General features: G+C 38.0%; 1 protein-coding gene across 1 annotated transcript in view; it reads right to left on the bottom strand.

Annotated features, from left to right (window-relative positions):
* The window catches only part of LOC149286270 (ubiquitin carboxyl-terminal hydrolase 32-like), a 90,907-nt gene that overhangs the window by 39,045 nt on the left and 24,369 nt on the right, over positions 1-27,493 (bottom strand). Inside the window, exons 4-7 of the mRNA XM_089494316.1 lie at positions 20,889-21,019; positions 11,264-11,369; positions 9,758-9,876; positions 5,811-5,970 (exon numbers count right to left, since the gene is read on the bottom strand). Of these exons, the coding sequence (XP_089350442.1) occupies positions 5,811-5,970; positions 9,758-9,876; positions 11,264-11,369; positions 20,889-21,019 (516 nt within the window). The remainder of the gene's footprint in view (positions 1-5,810; positions 5,971-9,757; positions 9,877-11,263; positions 11,370-20,888; positions 21,020-27,493) is intronic.

The following is a 27,493-nucleotide window of genomic DNA, read 5'->3' on the forward strand; positions in this document are numbered from 1 at the left end:
ATGCAGGTATATACAGTCTCTTGGCAGGTTTACCTTGCGTAGAGGAGTCTCTCCTACTCAGAACAAGCTTGTTTAAAAACTAACCATATGGCGTACATAAATCGGCAACAGCCCCAATGTAACTGTCAAGCAGCAGAAGTGTCTCAGTGTATAAACAAAACAGATTTCTTGAATATCATCTTAAAAGTCCCTTAAAACTCACAGCTTAGTGAATAAACTCCTCTTAGTTGAACTGTATTCAAATATCTACTTTTGCATTTCTAAACCAACTTCTTAAAAATTGTAACCTAATTTTTTTTCTAATATCTGGATGAGCCCTGGTTAAATTACACAAATAAAAGCATGAATATTGAACTCTCTGAATAAAGCACAAATAATAAAGCATAATACTGTACAATAAACATATACATAAAATACACTCTACCAGACAATAATTTACAATGTAAAAGGCTATGGTGATGTTAGATAATTTTATTGCTATTGGATCCGAAGGAACATTCCATTCTACCTGGTTTCTATCCAATAAGCCAATTTTCAAATTTTCACCACAATCACTTTTTTAATACATAATCTTACTTTCTTTAATGCTCAAAGAAATATATTCATCTTAGATCATTAAATAGTCCAAAAAAATTCTAAATAATTTTGCACTAATTTAAAAGATTGTTTAATATTGGAGAACACTGTTTAACGAAGAAAAATAAATGTAATTGGCTTTCTTTAAATAAAAACAAGAAAAGTGATGCTTTGAAATATATGAACGCCAGCTAAATGACTACCCATTAATTGACAGGTATTTAAGTAGCCTCTCTGCAACAATAGATGCAATTGTCAATGTTCTAAATTGCTGTGTTCGCTACTTATTGGCCCATGAAATGAAAAGAGTAAAGAATAAAGATTTAGCTTTAGTAAACGCAGATAAAATTCTCTATTAACAAAATAAAGATCAAGACACACACCGTTCCCTTGAATGATTTTCAGTGTTAATTTGCTGGAAGAATAAAAAAAAATCTATGTAAGTCACTGCGGCTTTTGGCTGCATTTTACAAGCAAAGCCCTTGTGTAATCTGCAAAGAACTATACATTGTAAGAAAATGCATATGCAAAATACATTTTCCTATGGGTCTAGTAAAGCAGGGTAGCCTTCCAGCTGTTGGGGAACTACAGCTCATATAGTATATTGACCATAAAGAAAGGAACACTCCAGCCATCATATGCACTTTAATGCACATGAATGCTGCGTGGCCAGTGTGTTTGTAATGACCATTTTGCAAATGCATGAGATTTCGTTTTGGAAGACTGCGTATTAAAGTACTCACAGATTACTTCAATATACATTCTTCTATAGTGATGGTGTCAGGAACATTATATTGTCCCTTTAACAAAACTTTTTTTCTTTTCCATTTAAATGATTACAATCAGCTCAACACAAAGGAGAAGGAGGTATATGCCACGTGTTGCAGAATAAAAAAAGCAATGTATCCAAAACCAAAAGGGTAAAAAAAAAAAATAATAATAAACTTGTTTCAGTGTGAGCTATGTAACGTATTTAAGGGCAATATTCAATGCAACAAATTGGCTGGTGGGGATTTTTAGAATCCCAATGACTATGGTACATCTTGGTTAATGGTATTTAACATCAAGATACAATTTATCTTCACACTTCAGATGGGTTTCTGAAAATGGGCACACCAAGCCAGCCTATGGAAATCAAAAAATGCCGATTTCATAACGTTGCAATGTTAAAACTGTTTTAGCTTTCATTTGAAAGGAAAGTAAGAGAACATTTTTACCCATTCGATGAGATACCATAAGTATTTCATTAGGTATAAATCTATGAAGAGTTGTTTACAATGCATATGAGAGTACTTAAAAAGTACTGGAGCGTCTCTTAACCGACTCGAGAACCATACGGAGCTTAGAAGGCTGCCACGGTGAACTCTAACGCAGCAAAGTTTAAGTCCTCTTCATCAACTTTGGGAAGTGTGGCAAACAGGAAAGTGTTGGCTGCCATTCACCTTACATGAGGAGCCACCTTCAGCTGCAGAGGGTCACGAAGAGGCCACGTGAGAGCTGCTATGAAGGTCTGTACCGCAACACCAATTGCATTGGGCTGGTCAGGGGAGAGGTTTGGTTTCTTTTGTGATTCATTAAAATTCTCTAATATGCAAATTGTAACATTATTTGCACGTTGGGGAACATTTCCAAACTTACTATTGGTACAGTCAATTATAGCTTATAAAATTATTGTTAGCTTTACAATCCAGACATATGGGATATAAAAAAAAAAAAATCCTTGGTATAAACAATTCTTGTAGTGCTAGTCATAATCCATAGCAAAAAATATTCATGAGAAGACTTCCTGTTGGTCTGCAGAATAATTAAACTTCCAAATATGCCCACTGAAGTTGAATAATTAACACAACGGCTGGGTATTAGGCTACATGAATCGAACCAAGATGCTATGTAATGCCAGCAATTTAAAGAAAGGGTTGGAATCTCGTAAGCTCTATGGAGCAAAGAGGATTAGCCTTTTATGAATACCAACCAAAATGTTCTATTCTTTGTTATATTAATGAATGTTTGGTACAACCAGAGCAGAAAAGAGCCAGAAACAGAAAATAAGGAATATAAATGCTTGCTAGAAGTAATGCTACAGGGATTATGGAAGTGGAAACTGAATAAGAAGGAAAACAATTACTGGGAAGAGGAAGTAGGAAGACTTTTGGAAATATAAAACTTGACTATATCTAGTCTGCCTAGGCCAAGATACAGCCCTGTGTACAAATCTCAATACCACAAAAGCAACATATCTTAAGTACGGCTTAATAATTTGAGGGGCCATGAAATTGCTTTTAGACTATAGGGCAGTGACGGCGAACAATTTTGGGTCCGAGTGCCCAACTCTCTGCATAAAAAGACCTCAAAGTGCCAACCCCTGGTATAGTGCAGTGCACAAGCATATACACACACACACACACACACACACACACGCACACTTTGAAATATATGAATGCTAGCTAAATGACTCCCCATCTCTCCTCTTTCTCATTATCCCTCCTTCTCTCTTCTCATATCTCACCTATATCTTTATCTCTCCATTTTCTTACTATCTTCCTTTTCTCCCCATCTTTTACCTATCTTAACTCCTGTGATGGACCATTGTTTCAGTGCTCCATCACGGTACGTGAGGCTTCAGTGCTTTGTGCCGGCATATGACATCATATCCTGGGGCTTTGCATCAAAAGCCGGTATGCTTTGCGAGGGAGCAGCGAAACAGGCCTATATGAACTGACGTCACGCTCTCTTTATTTTGGGCTGATTAAAAAGAAGGAAATAAACCTGTTGTGCCATAGGTTCGCCATCACTGCTAGAAGGAATGAATATGCTTTTTCTTTTTCAGTGTGACCTCAAAACAAGGAAAAAGGTGATCATTCATGTGAACAGAAGAGTACAAGAAAAAACATTGCTTGTGTAAAATGAACCATCAGGATGCAGGGAAAGTCCAGTGAGTGAGTAATCAAATTAAGGGAATGACATTTGTAAAAGCCCACAACTACCTTGTTTTCTGACAAATTTCCCTTTGGTAAAACAAAACAAAAAAAAAAATAAACCCATTAACCAATATACCTCTTTTTGCTCATCCCATCAGATTTGCAAACAGCAAAATTTATCCTATTTCCATCTAAAAGAATATTAAATAATAGCATTGATAATCTTGCAAATGTAGCTTAATTTTCCATCTGAAGTGTTAATATGGCAAACTAATAGTGTACAACATGAAAGCAACACCCCAAACTGTTACGTGAATTCTATTCTATTTTACAGAGCTAATCTAGTTAAGCTAACAAAAATACCAATAACACAAACCAAGGAAACACATAATTACACTTAAATACATGCACTTATTACATATACTTTTTTTTTTTTACTTTTTCATATCTTTATGGCTGCATTAATCCATGGAATTGTGGCAATATTTACAAGGCCTAGGGCTGCCAACTACACTGACAAATTGTGGGTATTTGGAAAAATCAAGCCGAGCAGATTTTATTTTTGGTTTAAACTTTTGATACGTTTTGTGGCCACTGATTGTGCCGTTGCGGTTTCTGGAGGTCCTAGTTTCTGCGGTATGGAATCAATAGGCAATAATAAGCCTAGTGGTATTTATTGGAGATGCCAAAACCTGCAGTAGGAATCCAACTTTCCTGAGGTGTGCTATTTGTGAAGACACAACCATACATTGTTGGCAACCAGGCCATTCATAGTGATTGGATAATGCAGGTGAACATGAAGAGTCACGAGAGTCAGGAAAGAGACCAATACCTGGAAGAGGCCATTTCTGGACCATTTAAAGAATACTATACTTCAGAATAAAAACCAATGTAAAGGTCGATAATAAAAAGACTTTCAACCTTATCAACACTTGATATTCTCAAACATGTAGGAGTATGCGTGTGTGCATATATATATATATTCACACACAAACACACGCACATGTACGCACAGTATATATATTTACCTATAAATACATAGGTAAAAAGCTGACAAACCCAAAGGGAAAATCCTTTAAGTAAAAATCATTTATCCTCCTAACTGTAATAATATTTACAAAAAAAACCCTAAAACCATATAATATGGCAGACATACTCCTAATCACATGCTATACACAAAGAGCCTTTCAGAATGTTTGGGTTGATGTCAGTAGCAATGCCATCAAAATAAAACAATTTTCAATCATATCCCTTTTAAGTCCTCTTTTCTTTAGGACTCAAACATTAACTCTGCAGATTGATAAACTGGTTCACCTACCTATAGGAATGATTCTTGTTGGTTCACAACAGTAGAGACATACCATATTTCACACATTTTATTACATTGTTGTAATGGGTGCTTGCCATGATTGGATCTACAATCAAATGCTCCTAAAAGTAGTGCATTCCGGCAAATTCCAATGCATCTGCTGTCACAAAAACAGACCCAAGCATTCTCTTGTCACTTTCACGCTACGAAGACGGAGTGCTGAAGCATGCATCGTCAAAGAGTATTACAGATCTGCTTAAAGTGACGTAGAGGCACAGAGAACATAAGAAGATAATATGGTGGGGATAGATGCAGACTAAGCCACACTAGAAGGTTTACTGATTAGCTGATTGACTTCCAAAATAATTCCACCCCCTTACTACTTGTATAGACACCAGACAGCAACACGAAGCTTACAGAATATAAATACCTTACAAGTAACCAAAATGATACATTCTAGACACAAAAGGTTTGACTCATGTTTGACTAAAATCATTTCCTATGGATTTACATTATGTCGAGTGACGCCACAAACAATATTTATATGACGTGTAATGATCTGGAATAGATTTTGCCACCAGCTGTACTGCCCTTGATTTTTAATCAGCCCAAGAAATGTATTCCTTAAAGAGATGCTATCAGAATACCAAACTACAGCAAGATTGAAAAATGTTATTCCATAGTTCATCCACGTTAACGAAAAATAAAAAAAAAGATTTTTCAACAACCTCCAAAAATAAAAATAAAGCCCACGTCAATTTCATGCACACATTAATATTATAAATCAAAAGTAATCAATGAGAAATAAAAAAATACATAACAAATCAGCCTTATATATATATATATATATATATATATAAACAACATGAATTGATATATATATATACATATATATATATATATATATATATATATATATATATATATATATATATATAGTTTAACAATTAAAGTATTGCATTTAAATAAGAACGTATATCATAATTCTTGGTTATCAAACTACTTACGGTGTGTGACACCGGCCAGAGTTTGATAGAACGTGGGTGTATCGCTGTCATCAGTTAGTGTAACGAAGACTCCTCCAGAAAGCAACCAACGAGAAAACGTGAAAGCATCTTTATTTTGGAGTAGCCAATTTCGAAATTTCTCATAATTCACCTTCTCGCCCTAAAAAGAAGAATTGATTTGATTAATCAAAAATAATCAGAAAATACTAAACACCAAAGGTGACCCCTTCTATACAAAGTCCACAAGACCCTTGCGGTTTTGACAATGCCATAATGTTACACTGGAAATATAATGTGATTATAAAATACAGATGTGGCCAGGAGGAAGGGGTTTGGTTACAGGTGTGGCCAGGAGGAAGGGAATTAACAAGACCATTTATTCAACTTGCACAATTTAATATATGAACAGATTTTCTGCTTATAGGACATATTATGGTTAGTTCCTGGACTTTAGAAACTATGATAAACTCGTGTCCACCAAATATTCTATCCCCCTTTTCTTGCAGCTAAGAAGGATTTAGGTCCAAAAGAGGAACTGCGCACCAAAAGTGGTACTTGGGTGTACAGCCCAGCTGATGAGCTTTATTGATGCTGCCTGCTGATAAAACAGGACACATCATATAAGACATCTTATCTTACCAATCTGTCAGTAAGACAGTCTACATTCTATATCATAGTGGTGGAGGAGCTCTTGTAGGATGTATCACCAATAGGGTTACTGTTTGTCCTGCTGTCTTAACTATCTTCTCCAAAGAAAGCCATTTAGTTACACCAAAAAAGCAATATTTGAAGAAGCATCTTATATACGGTATATTGAACATATACTGTGTCATTTAATTAATAACAGAACAATGGACTATAACACATACTGTATTTGTTATATTACGGTTGCATACATTTCTATTACTCCAACACAGAATGTAAATATTGAGATGTAAACGGAATATGAACTTTTTGCCTAAAGAAGCCATTTGTGAAAGTTTTGGGTTTTTTCACATTTGAGGTAACATTATTATGCTACAGTTAGATATAAAATGTCTTAAGCATTACTTGTCAGGAAGGTTTGAGAAGTTGTTAAAATAAAATATTTCACGTTGTTCTATGGCCAACCTTTAATGAAACACATATGAAAGCACTTAAACAGTGAATTATATTCACATTATATTGCTAAAATACAGCAGCTCTGGTTGATATTCAGGATTATAATCAAATGATTTGCCTATCCCATGGACATTCCCAGAGACAGATTTTTAGTTTAGGGAGGTGCTTTTTAACTTATTATGTTCCTAATGTGTAGCAAAACGCTCTGCTCTAATTTTGTCTATACATAACATTTTGTTTCGTATATAGATGGAAAAGGATAAGTAGTGTATTGTGGATGAGGAGGGAACTGACCAGATCATGCACACAAATGAGGGAAGCATTGTCCAACATGGCTGATCCTACAATTACATCGCCAAGAATGCATGCTTAAATTTGCAATTAATCCACTGAAAATTAATAAAATTTTGGGAAATAGACTGTTCTTTTAAATTACTACAGCATTATGGCTTGTATTATCTTTGCAAATGATTCAATACCAACCTACAAGCAGGGCCGGCCTTAGGGGTGTGCGACCTGTGCGGCCGCCATGGCAACAGGGGCGCCTGCCCGGGACTTGTTTTTGTTTTTTTAACTTTATTTAACCTCCTCCATATTAAATAAAGTAGTTTTCACTTTATTTAACATGGAGTATGTTAAATAAAGTTAAAAAAAAAACAAAAAACAATGTTTCAATTTCAGTCCGGGGCAGGGACGCCGAGCGGTCGCTCGTGAAGTTTTCAGCGACCACTCGGTGCCCCTCACTCTCCGTGACTCCGTCGCGGTGCCGGCGTTTCATGCTGAACGCCGGAATTATTCCGGCACTCAGCTGTGACGGACGCCTCCCGCTCCCACCGCAGGACTCCGGCAACGAGGTAAGTAAGGATAGGGAGAAGGGGCAGAGGGAGGGGGAAGGGAGAAGGGGCAGAGGGAGGGGGAAGGGAGAAGGGGCAGAGGGAGGGGGAAGGGAGAAGGGGATAGGGGGGCGCCAGAGGTGTAGTCCGCACAGGGCTCCAGAACACTTAAGGCCGGCTCTGCCTACAAGTATAGGGGTACTAATAACTGAACCAAGCAACTGACATTTCTGGACACTGTTTACATGGTAGAATACTGCTGTGCATTCCCTACGCATCTATACCTTCCTTCCAGACACCTCCTTGTCTTTCAGGAGCCTTGTTCGACCAAACATTGTTTTCCAGTTCAAGAACTGGCTTGCGTGAGACTGTCAGGAGGTCTAACAAAATCTCTCTGCGCACAAGCACAGAAAGCACTCCTGTTGATTTCAAAGGGACTGCTTTTTTAATTTGAAAAAGAACAAGAAATCCAAAAATGGTTGAAAAGGCCCCTAAATATAGATATTTGGAAAAATGGGATAGAACGGTATTTCCATTATCAAGCAAATAAAAAGAGGTTCATATACACATTACAGTACATTGTGAATTCCGTCCTTAACTCTCTAATAGTCTCTAGTTATTTTACTAATATTCTATACCCATGTATCTTTCTGATGAATAGGTTTCCTAGAGATAAGTGAAAATAGCAGTCACCATGGCACTCAATGGTCCATTATTTCTTTTTGCTTGCCTTTATAAATAGCAATACCTCCGAGACACTTCTTTTCAGCATAAAAAAGGGGGAAAAGCGAAAATATAAAAAGATACAGCAAATAACACATGCATTCTTGCCTTAACATAGATTCTTTGGTTAAAGCTTAGTTTAATAAAAGCTAAAGGTTTTACATTTCTCAAACTGAAAACTAGGTGTTACAGGCTTTAAAGTGCCAGTTAACTTTTAAAATAACTTGGGCTTCTTTGGCCACTTCCTAAATGTGCATGTGTATAGGGGGGTCTCGTAAAACCCCCTGGAAACGTTAAACAAGCTAGCGAGTACCTTGAATGTGCATGCAGAGATGTGTTTAGCCAAATGTATCTCCTGCAAGGCAAAAAAAAAGGCTGGGGGACTGGAAATCATCCAAAATCAAATGTATTGAAATGCTTTTTATGTATAGGAACGCTGGAGTGCCTGTTTAACTCACTATAATAAATGGCAATTATGGGAAAAAAAAAAAAAAAAAAACATTTACAGCGTACCATTTATTGAAAACAATCTAATTGGAGATTTTGTTAAAAAGAAAATATTCATCAAAAATTGTTTTATTACAGATTTATAAAATATAATACGTGATAATCTGAAGCTCTCCTTCTGGGGGGGATGGCTTCACGCAGTGCTAGCCCCAGTGAGCCATTAATGGCACGGACTGGATAGGAAAAATAGACAGAACAAGGCCACACCAGGAGACTCTAGGTCAAACTAGGTCAGGTTCCAGGAAAGATAGTCGCCAGAGAATTCTATCCCTTTTAAGACTGTATTATTATAAATATTTCTGTACACGTTTTTTTTTTTTTTTACATAATTTTGACTTAAATTCCTTGTTTGTGAACAATTAAATAAGCAATTAAAAATGTGTATTACCATAATTGTATTGCTTTTAATTGGTTGCTGAGCATTCGCAAAGCACAAATCTATTATCATTTACGAAAATAAAATTAAGAAATATGACCAAGCTGAAGTTACTAACAAAACATATGATACTTTGGGTAATATTTAACACTATCGTGGAGAATATATTAAAAAGCCGACAGGCTTTTAACATACAGTAAGAAAATTTTGCGACAGCAACGCTAACATTTTAACCCCACCAAATTGAAAAGTTTTATGTATGGAATTTATTTCATTTTCGTCATTTCTTTGTTCAATTATGATGCCCATTTTTCATGTTTAGTGAATCAATACTGACACGGGTGGACTTATTCCCAACATAAAGTCATATAGTAAAACAAGTGTACTGTCAAATTTTAGAAACCTACCTCAGCAAAACATTTTTTAAGAGAAAGTGGAACTTCCCCGTCCACCACGCTAAGCATGCTCTCCATCTCCTCTCGTACAACACAGCTGCCGGACTCATTTGAAAAGAGGCTAAAAATATCTGAAAAGGAAGATAAAAAACTAAGCCAAAGACAAATTGCTCAGCCACCAACTACACTCATAAAGCAAAAAAAAAAAAATGCCTGCCACCATACAGCAGATCATGAGTATAAAATCCAATAGAGACGTAAACAAGATTATAAACATTTTTATCAAGAACATGTATCTTTTTTTGTTTTGCTTTTTTTAAACAACAAAAAAGTTTATAAAACTTTCCATCGTATACTTATTTATCACTTCTCTTTGTGGTCATTCCTCCTCATGAATCCCGTTCAAATTAAAGAACAGAGGTCACACTGCTAACACTCAGCTACAATCTACATTTCTTGAAAATTAGCAAATATATAAACATGCATCAATATTAAATACTCCACATAACCATAACTAATATAAAAATGAATTAGGACAGGTCTTAGGACCGCTTCACAACAGTACTTTGTTATACCGTTATATTTTTTTAAACCTACTCCCTTCATTCTGATCTATTAATCCCTTTTTAGAGTCACAGGTTTATATGGTTCCCATTTTCTCTAGGAGAGAAAGATGTTTTTTCTCCTGCATATACATTTTTCTTAGTTTCTGATCTATTAGTATAGTGCAAATTCAATCTGTTGTACTGCAGACAAACCTCACTTAATGATCTTAATATGATCTATTCGGATATGGATACCTCACTCTGTACATTTTATTAGCGGCCAGCCCAATGAACCCTAATCAAATTTCTTTTAGGACTTTTACATTGTGTGGAACTGTGTCTTCCGTCATTGTGTCTGCTGTCCATGTTCCCCTAATCCCTGCCTACGAAAAGTACTCTGATGCTAAAATTGCCTCTACAACTGGCTAGCCCCATGCCACATATAGCTTGAGGGAAAACTCTTAGTAACCTATCCTGGGAAGTTGGTAAAAACACGTAAAAAAAACAATACACAAAGGGTATATTAAAAATAGAATGAGTTTAGAACAATAGGCAAAAGAGCATTACGCCAATGGTTTGCATTATGTATGTTATCATGTATATGCCCCGTTAAGCGAAGATCTATCCAAAGGAAAGTGTCATCTATAGACAAAATACTTCAGGAGAAACTACAGACCCAAACTTTATTTACTGTATAAATCTATATGACTTAAATTGGCTCTTCTTAACTGGTTGGAGCAACCACCTGGTCAAACACCATTTGTAACAAAAATAGTTTTGTTAATTTGTTAACAGCCATTCTCTTTGCTCAAGCATCGCAATGTAATTTGAAATCCCTTTTACAAAGCCAGATGTGATTATCTATGGTTCTAAAACAAGTGTTAAATAAGCAGAACTACAAGTATAACACTATGACAGGTTAATGCTTGGCAAAAACATCAGAAAATAATAGTGGAATTAATAATGTACTTACATTTAGCCTTCTCTTCATCTCGACCTCTTGTTAAAAGAACAAGTCCCACTATTAAATTGTTAAAATGCAGACCTTTAGATGTTCCACCAAATGAGCAGTAGATGACCTGTGGGGGGATAACAAGGACTGGTGACTCATTAGGCAGGAATTGTACAATTATTAAAATGCCAATACCTGTAAATCACAGAAATTTGATGTTAAGCTATGAAAAAAAACAATGTTAAACAGAAGATCCAATTGTGAGCATTGGCAGGATTTTTTTTCCAGGGAGAGGCAAAATATCCTCCCCACCTTTCCCCCCCCTCTCACCCCAATACCGCCTTACCTCATCCCCATTGCCTACCCTTGTTGGCTCAGGAGAGGGGTTTCCTGATGGGAGGTAAATGATAGTTACCCATTCATAGGGAAAATTACATGACCATGACAGTAGTAACCAACAGTCCAGAATGTACCTGCTCAACAGTAGAACTTTAGTTTACAATAGCTGGGGTGGTAAAGATTACAATTCCCATATTGCTGGCTGAATATTATTGTAAATGCAGTCAACAAATGTTAGTGTTTGTACTCTAGACTTTGTGTTAGGCAAGTGTCCCCCTTCTAAACACCCATGGATCTAATGTATCTGCTCTGTTACAGAGAACTGCCATTAGACAATGGGGTTTGAAGGAAGTACAAAACTAGAACCTTACAGGCTCACAAGCCATAAAAAAACCTTACATAAACATAGGTATAACCAAATTTATTATTATTATTATTATTCAAATAGGAAACCCTTTTGAGGAAGTGGCTAGAGGTGGGGAGGGGTGGGTTGCAGGTGGGAATAGAAAGAACCGTAGGCAGGACCACTGCCCATCTTACTTAATGTGCCACCTCGTAGTGCTCAGCATTACAAGTTGGTCATGTGGGAGCTGCAATGGTGGTCTATTCTGTTATAGCTTATTTATCCTATATGCATTTATAGCTCCCTGGGTTGGTCAGGGATGACAAGTGGATCTCCGCAACTATCTTTTATCTGAACATAATAATCCAACAGAATTATTCCAATTATCTTGAACAGAAAACACATAGCTACCATATACCAGTAAATATTCACATACAGTATCTCACAAAAGCGAGTACACCCCTCACATTTTTGTAAATATTTTATTATATCTTTTCATGTGACAACACTGAAGAAATGACACTCTGCTACAATGTAAAGTAGTAAGTGTACAGCCTGTATAACAGTGTACGTTGGCTGCCCTCTCAAAATAACGCAACACACAGCCATTAATGTCTAAACCTTGGCAACAAAAGTGAGTACACCCCTAAGTGGAAATGTTCAAATTGGGCCCAAAGTGTCAATATTTTGTGTGGCCACCCTTATTTTCCAGCACTGCCTTAACCCTCTTGGGCATGAAGTTCACCAGAGCTTCACAGGTCGCCACTGGAGTCATCAACATCACGGAGCCAGCGGATGTTAGAGACCTTGCGCTCCCCATCTTGGTTAGTCCTCTTAGCTCCAAAACTGATATTAGTTAAAGCTGCAATTCCTCTGCAATCTCTCCTGCAAAGTCTAGTGACATAAGCCCACTTTAAAATTAAACAGGTTTTGAAGTGCTAACTACACATTTTCTCCTAAACGCGGTTCTTTTTTTAACATAAGGGACAATCCTAAGCAGCTGCATTGGTTGCCTATATGGCATGGCCACTCTGCGCCCAAGGAGTAAACATATTGTGTTTCCTTTTGTGTTTGTGAGGAAGGACTGCTTCTGAGGCCCAAATCCTTCTGTGCCTCTTTTCAAGGAACTCAAAAGATTTGACACATGTATGCAAAAACCGACTGTTCCAAAGGCATACGATATATTCCCATAGTATACTTCCTGGCTCCGCTACAGAGAATTCCTGAATACTTGCAACCTACTTTATGATAAACACTAGCTAGAGCAAATTTCCCTTCCGGAAATCTGAAAAAGATTAACAGTGGTAATGGATTTCCTGGCAAGTTTTAATTTCTTTTATCAGGAACTAATGATATAATAGAGCATTGCCCCGGAGACAATGAAAATATTTATAGATTATTAGCTGTATGTCAGTATTACCTGCTTGTCTCATCTGCCACTGACATGAATACAGTCAATGCAACTACGACTTCTTAAAGGGACAGTGTTACAAGATAGAGCACGCCTCTAGTGGAGTATGTTGTCATTCGCTTTGTTTAATGTTATAAACCTTTGTTTATCTTTTCACGGGATTAACGATCACAGATAGGCACAGAATTTATATAAGGAAAGTGATTGTGAACACTGTTAAAATAAGTTACATCTGCTAATACTTTATTACACATATTCATTTCTTCCTATAGGGTTGCCTTTTGTAATCTGAAAAATTTATTTGGAACCAGCGATTTCTGCTGGCCAGTGGGCAAAACGTACATTGATTACATGTTAGAATAATGCAGTAATGAGATAGAAAATTCTCTTATGTAGGAGATGAATTTTTCCAGAATTTTCATTTCGGTACATCCCTGATACATATAATAACCTTTAAGTTACAGCTCATTGACCCAGTGAGAAATTGTGAGGCACAATTGGAATTTCCGTCAATATATGGTTTCTGCCTTTTTTTTTTTTGGATTAACGCTGAGGTTGAACTTGGTGGACTTGTGTCTTTTATCAACTTAATTTACTATGTTACTTTGTGGAAGGAGAGCTTTGTCTTTTGGAGATCAGAGGTTTAACCTCTAGTGTCTTACTCATGTACAAACGCCCCAAGTCCTCTACTAAGCGATCACAATAAACAACCACTTGGATCACTTTTCTATAGTGTAGTGGGGAAGCTGCTTAACTGATGGGCAGCCTTCTCCTACCTGCAAATGTGTTAGATGGATGCCTTGCTCATAATATTTAAAACAAGGTTCAGTTTAGTAGAAGAGAAGCTGTTGGTTGGTCTGTGACCAATTGGTAGCTTCTCTAAGAGAAGAAAAAAAAAAATCTGATCACTGCTCTGGTCCATACATGAAATCTTGAAAACCTGGCATGTTTCCAAGTGATCTAATCAGCTGGCTGTTATGCAGGTAAAATGAACCCTGATCCCTATAAACCATAAACCACCACCTGGACCACTAAAAGCAAATGGAAATATAAAATGTAACCTATAATAGTTAGCACAGGCCCAGTAGCATTATTAGAGGTGGCATGTTTTATGGTGTGACAAGCATTGTACACATATTTTTAAAGATTTTGAATGTAAACTTTAAATAACTTTAACACCACCAAAATCAATGGCAAGTTGTCGTCATATGACAACATAATGCTTGCAGCTGAGGAGTGTTCCGAGTATTACTGCAGACAATCAAGCGTTGTTGGCACAGCCATGCAGAGCAATGCCCACTGAGATGTTGTTTCTGTTTATGCTGATTGTAAGCGTATATGTGGTCTATGCTGGGCCAGCGAACGAGGGCAAGGGCATCGAAAACATTTCCCTTGAAGACAATGCCGTCTTGCTCCAGGGCCATGGATATCACACTCTCGAGCAAGGAATATCCTCCACATTGCAGTATTTTCTGATTGCACTGGGAGCATTTATAGCATGCATGTTCATAATGTGCCAATACAGGATAAACCTGATCAATGAATACATTGATTTGTCGCAGAGAACGCCAGATTTGGAAACTGGTGAGAACATTTAACACCTGCTGTTCTGTTGTCATTCAACAAATTATTCGAAGCCGTTACCATCATACAAGCGTCAGCACAATGATACACGTGAACTTTCATCTTCTACCGGTGCTCCGGCACTGAAGTATTTATCTGTATCTCTATCATTGTTATAAGTCCGTGCTTTATGGAAGTGGAAAACATCTGAGAAGTGATTAAATTAAGATGCTATACATCATACAAGAGTCAGATTCTTAAAGGTCACTGCAATCATTGGGCTTCGTTTTGTTGCTGTCTGTGAAAAATAGTATTAAAAGGGACAGTCTAGTGTCCCATACAACCCTATACTTTTATATTACATTTAGGAGAAGCTACAGCCCACCCTTGTAGGGTTGCTGTTTCCATGCCACTTATGGCTACTATATGCAGCCAATCAATTGCAGGAGAGCCAATGCAGGGTGGGGTGTGCAGGGTCAAAATGGCTGCCGTTTCCTTTGAAGATTAGGAAAACCTTTTCTTTTTCTGAAGCTTTTTTTTTGTCCCTCACACAATTCAACCTTGCGATCTTTCACAAGGCAAAAAAGTGAATCCCGAAGGCCCTTTGCTGGGTGCTAATTACAACCAATGAACCATAAAAAATTGTGTGTACATCTATACTGTATGAACAAAAGTATGTCTACTAATTATTGAATTTTGGAGTTTCAGTCACATTCATTGGGAACAGGTATATAAAATAAAGCACATACCATGTCCATAGACACACATTGGCAGTATAATAGGCTACAATGAAGAGTATAGTGAGTGTCACAGAATGCCACCTTTGCCACAAGTTAGTTCATGAAATGGTGGCCCTGAGCCATTGTAAGTGCAATGATTGTGAAGTTGAAGCATCTAGGTATAAACCGCTCAGCCACAAGCTTCTTTCGTCCTGCTGCCTGAGCTGACATGGCAGTAAGATCCACATTCAGTATTTACTGGAGGATCATGGGAAATACTAGTCAAAATTAAATAATATTTTATCTCTAATGTATTAAAGCTACCAAGTCGGGCTGTATGGAGCAGGTATATCTCATCGAATCGTTGGAAGTAGTATATTTTAGGCTACGGCGCGAATGATTTAATCTTGGCTCCCCTCTGTTTTTGCATTATAGCTCCGAGACACAACCGCACATGCACTGCAGGAATCTCCATACAGCGGCAGCTAACCATACACATCAAAAGAAGGTCTGACCCGAAGCGGACCTGGAAAGATAAATTTGAATTTGTACACGTATAACTTGTACAAGCCTGCTGCATGATTCTTTTACTGATAGACCATTACAATTAATATTGAAAATTAATTGTGCGTTATATACTGTCTCATACAACCGAGTGATCATAGGAAAGGATATGCAGCTAAGCATTAAATCTTGGCATCTGCACAATTAATATGTTATATTTTAACCTAACCGCAGAGCTAATTAGTTCTCATTCATCCAACATGTGTTTTTGTTTTTTCTTTGGATCAAAATGAAAGATTTAAAACTTTTGAGACCTCAAAGGTCTGGTTCCACCCAAATAAAGAGAGCTCCGATTTTGGTCAAATAAAAAGGTACTAACTAAATAATCAAGTTTCTTTTGGCCTAGTATGGAGATTGATATATATAATATATATATATATATATATATATATATATATATATAATTTCCTTATGTTAATCTGCAACACTTCAAAATCTCACATGATGTAAGTTTTTTTGCTCATGATAGCTTTCATGTATGAGCTGTTAATATGCAAAATACACAAAGCTTACTTTTGTAACATGAGGCAAGGAAGACTAAAAGAGAAAATTGCATTTACAGCAGATATACTGACGGTTACAGGTACGGTCAAATGATTCCAGTAATTCTAGATGCTTGGTGAGATCAGCTTCTTACTCTTGATACAATTAATCTCAACTTGTTACTGGCACCGGAGCAGCAGAAGTAACCCAGGTCTCGAGTTACATGTCTGACGTGGACAATTATTGGGTTTTATGATACATTTCTTCTTATTGTATCAACTTGCAAATGCAGATAAAATTAGCAATGTATTTCAACACTTTTTTATTGTCGCACATAAACACATGCTTGATATTCCCATAATTATTTTACAATCTACAGGGCTATTAAAACTTGAAATCAAATTTCGCTTATTTCCCCAGTAGGATTTATGGAAGGAAAATAAGTATGATTTATTATACCATAAAATCATACACTTGTAAGTCCTGTTAATTGTAATTTTACTTTTTTGTGTTAAAATTGACTGCAATCGTATGCTAAAACATTCACACTGATTTTACCCAAGTTTCACGTGGATTATTTATTGCTAAATCAATTACTTTCTCCCAGTGCCAGTTCTTTGTAAAACAAACAAAAAAAGGATCTATGCGCACTCTCATATTGTTAAAACTAACTTTTTGCATACAAACTAGTTGAACTATATTTGTTAAAAGCAGCTTAAATACCAAACCAACCATAGTTTAGTTCTAAAACCACCAAAATCCCGCTGATCTTCTAGCTTATCAAACCCCAGTAAAAAGCGAAGTGCCCAGCGTTCAAAAGGGAAGGTCAGTAAATTGCATCACTGAAGAATAAGTCACGATTAGACCGAGATATGCAGGATAATGTGAAATGCGCTCTCATGGCTATTCCCACAATCTTTAAATTGGCATGATAAAGAGACAGAGGCCAGCTCTGGGTGGAGGTGTGAGTAGTGGTGAGGAGGGGGACAGGAAAAGAGACTAAGGCTGACCTGGACTAAAGGCCCCCACCAAACTAACGCACAAATGGTTCTCAAATAAACAACAATATTTTTAATATCCAATCTTGAACATATGCATCTCAATTAAAAACTCATTGCATTGCCAGGATTAAAAGGCAAGTATACCGAGAAGTTCTGGTCCTTTTGTAGTTGAGCACCACTGGTCTAGCCGTAAAGATTTTTTTGCTGCTCTTGCTACTTTGGAGTATAACGGAAGGAATGTTTTGAAAACAGAGAACATACAATACAGAACGGAGAAGAAAACAGACATTAAAAAACATGCTATGAGCCTATTGATTTTAGTGGATAGTCCTATTATTTTACAATTTGCGTCCAAAGTCTATTCACTGCGTGCTTAGTAATTAGTTTCTTGCATGCTTATAATATAGTAGAACTATACATTGCCCTTTGAGATAAAGTTGAGGTACAGTATTTATTTTTCCATGAATTCACTGCAGTCATTGACCACCTGTAGCACATCACAGCCATTTAATAACCAGGCACTCGCGGTCATCAGTTTGACAAATGGATTTATAATTTACTAATTTATTTTGTGTGATGTGGTATTTCTAGATGCCAGATTATCCATTATAGTTCTGAACTTTGGCATTAAATTACAAACTAAACAGCTCAGGACTAGGAATGATTTCACAGAAGTACAACATCCTGCATGGACTACTCCCAGCGAAACCCTCTTCTGTGCTGTAAAGTCAGACACTGGGTTGCCATTTTGGCAGTTTTTATACAGCATGCATATTATAATACTGTACATACCTGGGAACTCTTTGGGTTTCTAACCATTTCTCAGGGGCTCCAGGTGAAGGGGAAAACACACACCACTGCCGATGACTTGTGAGGAGGGCTGGACCGGATACATACACACAGCCACTCTAACACCTTAAACATACTTGTACAGTCAGCCTAACATTTTATTACGCACATTAAGGGGCTGAGGTGATATCAGTGACTTTTCTGGGGTGGGGTTAGCCATTTCTAAAAAAATGTCTGTATATATTTTGAATGTTTCTGTAGTAGGTGGCAATAAAAATGCTAATGGTAACTGATGATGAATTAGGTAGGTTTTAGAGGCACTGCATTGATAAATCTAAATCAGGGCTTGACACATTTTTTTAAATCTAGGAGCAAGCTAAAAAAGTTAGGAGCCAGGACTTTTTATTGCCCTACACTTTGCCCCAGCACTTTGCCCTGCACCCACAGTCTCACACTTTACCCTAGCCCTCACTTTGCCCTGCACTTACTCTGCCCCAGCACTTTGCCCACACTAAAAAGCACCAGTGCATACTTTTAATTACCATTAACTCTGCCAGTTTCCCATTGGCATCTTTGTCACTAAATAGCTTCCCATAGTCCCATGTTTAGTGACAAAGATGCCTATGGGAAACTGGGGACAGACTTTGCCTTTGCCCCCAGTTTCCCATAGGCATCTTTGTCACTAAACATGGGACTATGGGAAGCTATTTAGTGACAAAGATGCCTATAGGAAACTTGGGACAAAGGCAAACTCTGTCCCCAGTCTCCCATAGGTATCTTTGTCACTAAACATGGGACTATGGGAAGCTATTTAGTGACAAAGATGCCTATAGGAAACTGGGGACAGAGTTTGCCTTTGCACCCAGTCTCCCATAGCCATCTTTGTCCCAGCCTCCCACTGCCAAGCATGCCCCCAGTTACTTCCACTTACCTGACCCCGATGTGCACTCTGTTGGATTCCAGCTGCTGCTGCCGGCGGCTCCACCCTCCTCACTGAACGGGGCTGGCACCGGCCACAAAGGTCATTGAGCAGCGCTGGTGCCGCCCGCGAAAGTTATTGAGCGGCGCCGGCTGAGTCACTTCTATTTTGAATCGACAGGGGTGGCATTTTAAGAAGCAGTCCCCATTGATCCGAAATAGAATTGAGTCAGCTAGCCAGTGCGACTCAGTGACCTTTGTGGGCGGTGACAGCTCCGTTCAGTGAGTAGGGTGGGCGGAGCCGCCGGCAGCAGCATTCTGGGGTCTTGTTATGCCCTTTACCAGTCAGTAAGAATGTCAACTGTCAGCCAAACTTTTTCCCAGGCGGCAGAACAAGTTTTCATTTATCGGGTATACAAATGTATCCTTTACTTTTATAATGCTTTCATGTTTGTAATGTCACAACTGTTTGATACAGCATTTTCAGATTACAACCTAAAGATCTGACAGCAAAATAACAGCCAAATACATATTTTCTACTATTGCTTTTCTCGACAAAAAATAATACTATGTTATTTCATATATTTTATTTTTCAAAATACTAAAACAAGTGGACAACAGATATTAAAAGATTGTAGCATCATGAACTGCGGTACCTCCTTTTTCAACTACCACTTCACAGAGAACGTGTGACAAGTGAACTTGTAAGATGAAAGTATTCAATTAAAATAATGGATCATTAAAGGAGAAGATTAACACTGCTCAATAGGGATGTGCTGCGTATGCCTTTATAACAAGGCAACATCCTAAGCAGCTGGTGAAAGATAAAGAAAAATAAAGAACAATCTTCCATATCATAATTCAGTTTTCTTTTGCCATCTAAAGTTTCTAAAAAAGGAAAAATAAAACAAGCAACTTGAAAAAAAGGTTGCGGCAATAGAAGCCATGCTTATTGTAGCTATCATGACACTTACCATAAATATACACATTAAAACTACCCGGCTTGCATTGTTTTTTGGGAGGATTAAACAGGCCCCCCAAAAAGAATATAATAGGTACACATACATGATGTCTTCTACATAGCCATGCCAAGCATTTGCGTAATTAATAATTTGAGATATTTCACACAACCGACGGCTGTAACCAAATATAAATCGTACATAAAAAAAGAATATGGAAAATGCAAAGAATTCCACTAAGTCTTCTCACAGCCTCTTTTAAGAGTCTGACGTCGGTACCATACTGAAGATTGTTGTTGTTCAACTGGCATTCATATAAAGATAGCACATAAACATTATTTAATGAAAGCAATCTAGTATCATAGTCACAGTGATAGCCACAACATTTTCTAAAATAATAAATAATTCAGTACACTATTGCTATAATATTAGACACTGAGAAGCTCTTCCATCATGATCATTACATAAACACCATTTTTTTAACAACGCAATCATATTAAGGATATCACAACTAACTTATGTCAATTACTAGCTGGAAAGCAAAAAATACTTCTTACCTCTGCAACTTTTGGAGGGACTCCATCACCTAGTACTTCTCTGATGAAACACTGCTGATTCATGTAATATGAAGGCCCACCACATGTTCTCTTGAAGGCATCTTTGAGTCGTTTGAGCTCCACATCGGTAACTAAATTTAAAGTAAAGAAATAAAGGTTACTAATGCAAATCTTTAATGTTTTTTCCTTAAGAATAATAACTGTAAATAAGTCTCCGGACAAAAGAATACTGCCTGCAGGTAATGCCAGCACAAGAAACCCGTTACATATCGTTCTTTAGGAAAACTGCTCATATCCAAAGATTATTAACAACAAATAACACCAGAGCTAAAGCCCAGGTTTATATACAGCCACATATTTTATAGGAGGAAGAGGTGCACCCATAGAGGTCAATATAAACAGAGCAAAAGAGACAACTCTAAAGACCTCGGAGATGTTGCAACCTTACTCTTGGGATTTGTGAAGCCTTCAATGACACCTGATAGAGCTCCTAAGATCATACGAGACTTTACATTTTACTGTATGGACATTTTGCTATGAGTTGCCATCTATTAGCCACATGTTACTAAGGTCACACAGCAGCACAAACCACAACAACCATATTCCTGGAACATCCAAATACGGAACCTCAAGATTTATTCACTGTCTGTGTTCACTGTGTAATACCTGACTTTTCTAGATGTCATGTTTCTGTACCAATAGCAATTTATTCAATACAAACCAATGCATTATATTTGTTATGCAGAACACTCAAGTTTCTGATCTACTACTGATCTACGGCTTTGCTGCTTTAATTCAAACATAAACAAAAAAAAAATGCTATTACATTGATATGTGAAAATAATCAGAAGGGTTTCTTATATACAAATCAGAAACGGTTTTCTTCCTAAGCAAAGAAAAGTATATTAGTGATGATGGATCACGGTATCTGACCAGGCAATTGTATAAACTGCGAGAATCTGCCCACAGTACGTAAACACAATACAGTACTTATATTGGTTAGAGTATAACAAAAATGTACAACACTGTGTGAACATAAAATGAAGCAGTGTTCGCATCTTTACTAGAACAATAAACATTACACTGAAAGATTACTGTTCTAGATTTGGACTATGATTTAAAACTGCGATGGATACATTTGTGTTGAAGTTTGGAGCTGGAGAGACAAATCTGTGAGCCAGCTGCATTTTTGTAGAAGCCAGAAAGAGGTATGCTCATAAAAAGCAATACAACAACATCACACAAACATTTAGGAGCCAACTCTAAAACTAGAAGCTTTGGCTTCCTCACTCCAGGGATTTGTCAAGTTCTGCAGTAATGATATTGAATGAGGTGGGCTTGACTAAGCACATGGGGTAAACAATTAGGAGAAGGCAATATATCATTTTCTTAACATGGTAAATTAAGTGCAGATTGTAAACTCGTTTGAGTCAATCCCTCATCGTTATGCTATGTCCACCCGTTGTAAAGCACTATGGAATATGATGACGCTATATAAAATTAATAATAAAACAAAGTCCCTACAAGAGTCAATGGATTATCTGGGTTGTTGTAATTCACCATTGATTAATTCCATTATCTTAATAAACACAAAATTCAATTAGCGACTATTTTCTTGCCAAGCAGCAAGATTCAAATGTAAGGTCATGTTTTATTTTTTTTCAGTAGTTCTGTAGTTTAAACCCCTTAAGGACAATGGGCGGTCCCTAAACCCATTGAAATCAATGCATTTTAAGCCCGTACATGTACGTGCTTTGTCACTAAGGGGTTAATAATAACAGCATGATGCACAGAGTTGGGAGAACCGAAGATATTCTCTTACATAAAGCCAAATGTTTTTACACCAGTGATCAGTATCAACCATCATTGACCTGTGGTGGGCACTGGTGACCTACTACAAAGTTGCCATCACTATTTGAAAGCGGTACACACCGGCTTTCAGATGAGGGATATGACAAAACCCAGGGAGAGTGCTAACGAACTAACGAGGGGCAGTCAGATCTCTCGCTTTTTTGCCTGAATCCTACATTTTATGGCTCCATACTCTAAGTCAATGTAATGTAATAAAATAACCGATAGATATGTGTACAGCATTCACTGAATTTCTAGAATTATTCCTCCCTTACTGTTAGGTGTCTAATTGCTGTTGACTGGTTCATGCAACCTTTGTAAGGGCGGGTGAGGAAAAAGGGGAGAACCTCAAATCATTAAATAAATCAGAAAATGCTGGTTCTTCCACAAGCTACAACTAATCAAAATAGGTAAACACACAAGGAACAAGCATAAAATTTCATATTAGAAACTGTAAGTAAAACCTAAGAATATTAGGTGCTCTTTAGACATAGAACAGAAAGTTTCTTGGGGTTTTCTGCCTTTCTTCTAAACCAGGTTTCATTTTCTTGTTATACGTCTTATGTACCACATAATTATGATATAACATACACAAAATGTGTATAATCTGTATGACATCTGTATGTTATCTGTTCCAAATGTATCATCCCATTCCAAATAACCACAGTTATTGAATGAATAATGAATATGAACGTGCATTATGTTTATAGCGAATGTTGTGTTGCTGCCTGTAAGAATGACATCAGCAAAACACCGCCAAGACAGATGTAACACATCATCAATTAGAAATCACGAGGGTCATAAAGAGACGTTCATTTATTCACAGTCAGCTCAATAAAGCCATGCACAATCAAGTCTATAAATAAAACTGCTATTTCATGGTGCAGCATCCTCAGGCATTACAAATTACTTTTACAGACAGATCAGGTTCAAGAAACAGGAGAAATGTAAGCAAATAAAGTCTTATTGGTGGTCCGTATTTATTTTTCCAGCCAATTTTGTCTTTGTATTTTCGATTCAATTTCTAATTCTTCTATGAAGTTAAACTGGCTTATGGCGGTTAAAGTATCAGGTGCTTACAACGTAGGAATAGACTGCTGGACTCCAGGAAGAGGTGGGGTCAAACTGGGATTACAATAGTAATAACAAAAAAACAAAAAAAAGATTCAACAAAAAGTTGAGACATTCCCACAGTGTAGGATTGCGCAATTTTTCCTGTAAACACAGAGGCATAAATGTCCTTTCAAAAGAAAGACAGATTGGAAGACTGCCCTCTTCTTCTGTACCAGTATGTCTTAAGCAGATGCTGACGAATTTGGTTTGGATCTAGGAGCTAGTTTTCCCCCCAATCATATAGTTTCAGTACCTCTATACCTTCTCTCTTCTAAGGTGATGCTCCACCATCATATGTTCCTTTAATATAAATATGTATTAGCATACCTTAGAACTCTCCAGGTTTGACCTGGAGATTGCCGGGTGAAGCTCCGGTTCTCCAGGTCAAGAACCGAACCCTCCGGGTTCGCAGGAGCAGGGTCTTGACACGCCTTGCTCCCCGCCCATTTTCCCCTTAAATTGGGGTGTTTCCCGCTGCCGTCTGCAGGAAAGCCCCAACGCCAGCAGGAACGCCCCCAACGCCAGAGGGACCTCCCACTGATGACATACACTAACCCCCTCTCACTCTTACCGCCTCAGACCTCTCAGGGCCATGTAACATGGGCACCTGGGTGCCATGCGCCTGCGGCACTTGCCTCAGCTCCCCTACAGACAAGCAGGGGACCCCAGCCAGGCCTGACCCACCATTACAAGACATAGCCCCCTGAGGGTTTGTCAAGCCCTGTCTTAAATGGGCACTACAGCCATTCGATGCACTTTAATGTTCCCTCTAATTTCTTATTTAGCCTGATCCCCAGATGCACGGGGTTCTGTGGAATCTTATATGTATTTGCCCCTTTCCCCATCCCCAGCTAAACGCTTGCTCACCCCATCAGCAGCATGAAGAATGCCGCTGTTCTTTCAATGACGGATCAGCAGCTTCTCCTAAAACATACTGGATTTAAAAAATCCGATCTTCTTCTGTAAGCCGGGACTAGTACTTGGAACTAGTGTAGCTGCCAGTTGTCATAGCGATGTGTAAAAAAATAAAGGTGAATGCGGACAGCTAGTTAGGATAGCTTTTCAGCATGGCAGGAACATTCATCATATTCCTCCTGTCATGCACAGATAGAATATTGTCATAGGCACCCCTCCACCAAAATGTAAATTAAGATGCAACGTTATACCCATATGTTTGTAAATTAGCTCTTTTGGACCTCAATGACTCCCATAGCCTCAGTCATAAAGATAAGGGTCAACAGAGTTATAACCCGCTACCCCAAGGTTCAAAAAGACAACTAGAGAAATATGTATTTTATGTCTACACTCCGTATTAATATGCCCTGCTATTTTTGTGTCTGGCCTATACCTATAGTTTTCACAACTCCACACATTTCACGTTTTCGTACATTTATTTTGCTAGTCAACTAAGGCATCTACTCTGTTCATATGAGAAGTAACAATCGATTACAGACAGAATTCCTTCAGTTTTAATTCACTATATCAGAATCCCAGCGTGAAAGGTTTAAATACACTTTGTTAGTATTTGGTGGCATTGTTTTTTAATTGCTTATCTTGAATCCAACGCTTGGGGTATTAAGGATGTATAGAGTTGGCATAGAAAAAGCAATGCTTTAAAAATGTATAAACCAAGTCACAGTATGCCTTAAACTAGGCATCTAAAAATACCTTAACCTTGAAAATAATAAAAAAAATAATAATAACATTTATACCAACAAAATTGATTTAATTTTTTATTTTGAGTTACATCATTTGACGCCGTTGCTCCAGCCATTCTCAACAACTAGTGCCAGTGTGGTACGCTACCATGCTAGATAGATGGGGCCATCAAGCTGGAATTGATGGAGCAGCGTTTTTGTTTTTTTTTTACCAAAAATTGTTTTCTCCCAGAAAACAGAGAAACTCTTTAAGAAAGTGGATTAAAACACTGTATTAGATTACACAAACCTACTAAATGGTGATATCCATTGCATTCAGTTTAGAAATATATAATTTTTTTTATTCTAAGCAATTTATAAATTGGGTCACGTTGTGAAAGCATAGTTTAAAAGGTACTGCCCAAGATTCCACAGGGGATTTCTGCTGTGAGTTTAGCTGGACAAGTTCCAGATAAGACATTAGCAGCTCCAAGAAATCCTTTACAAGTTTAATTATTGCCCTTCTACTGGCACTTCAACGGCAGCATATAATCAGGATAACATCGGGGTCTTGTCTGAGAAAAGTTTAAAAATGACATACAGTACTTTGCAAAAGTTTTAGGAAGGTGTGAAAAGATGCTGTAAAGTAAGAATGATTTCAAAAAACAGACAAGTTAAATAGCATTTTGTTAAATGATAAAAATAAACTAAGTGAGTAAACAGAAAAAAATCTAAACCAAATCAATGTTTGATGTGACAACCCTTTATCCTTGAAAACAGCACCTTTGGGAAATTGTGCTTATGTCCTTCCTGGGAGGCTACTGGGGTTAAAGCCCCAAGTCTCAACTTCATAGCCCTGTAAAAAGACTCCAGGGCTAAAGCATACGTTACCCCAGAGTCTCCATTTGGGCCTATGGGCCGGCTAGGAAGATCATAGATCTCCCTGTAACGAATGCCAGAGTATAACGCCATAACCAGACGGTTCATCCAGGTGGCAGGGACAGAGCATAGTCATGTAATGCGAAGTCATGCGACCCCACGTGTGAAGCGAGGCTGCTTGCACAGTAAGAAAATCTACAGTTGTGGAGGAAAGGAGGAGAAGTATATAAGTGTTTGTGAGCATGCATGTATGTATGTATATATGTGTGACCACAGATAAGTAAGTGAGGGTGAGCATTAGGGCTGCAACACGTAATCGATAAAATAGATAATAGATAATGAAAATTGTTGCCAACGAATTGCATTATCAATTAGTTGAATGGATTTTATCGAATATAAGATGATTTTTTTTCCCCTGAGCAAATGCTCTGAAAGATACCCCTCGTCTTATAATCCAACCTCAAATAGAGGTCAGAAAATAACACTTAAGATCCAGATCTCCCGCAGCGCTTCAGGGGACCCAGATCCTCGTCTCAGACAGCCAGTGGGCCTCTGTGCGATGCGCCCAGACATCCTCTGACATCCGATGTAGTACCAGCCAGCAGCAGCGGACATTCACCAGCTACCAGAGAGGTGAATCGGCCTCTCTGGCAGCCGTAGACAACCTCCGCTACTCCCGGCACTTCCTCTGGGGCCTTCTATGATGGAGCACCAGCATCACATGACCTTCTGGTGCTCAGTCATAGAAGCGCCAGCCAAAGGGCCGGCAGCAGAGGTTTATCTACGTGCATCGCACAGACTTTTACTGGCTGCCTCTACTAGACACCAAGGAGTCTGGAGCACGGGGGTATGTCTGGGGGGATGCAGAGTGGCATTTTTGGGCATATTTGGGGTTATATGGCATATCGGGGGCACAGTGGCATATAGGGGGTATAGGTCATATCGGGGGTTGTAAGGCATATTGAGGGGGGGCAGAGAGGCATATAGGAGGTTATAAAGCATTTCAGGGGTATAAGGCATATTTGGGTGGCAGAGTGACATATCTGGGGTATAAGGCATATCAGAGGGCACTATGGCATATTAGGGGGGTATAAGGCATATTAGGGGGCACAGTGGCATATCTGG

This window comes from Sceloporus occidentalis, unplaced genomic scaffold (assembly GCF_023333645.1).
Source record: "Sceloporus occidentalis isolate IW3139 unplaced genomic scaffold, rSceOcc1.0.p SCAF_71, whole genome shotgun sequence".
Taxonomy (NCBI): domain Eukaryota; kingdom Metazoa; phylum Chordata; class Lepidosauria; order Squamata; family Phrynosomatidae; genus Sceloporus; species Sceloporus occidentalis.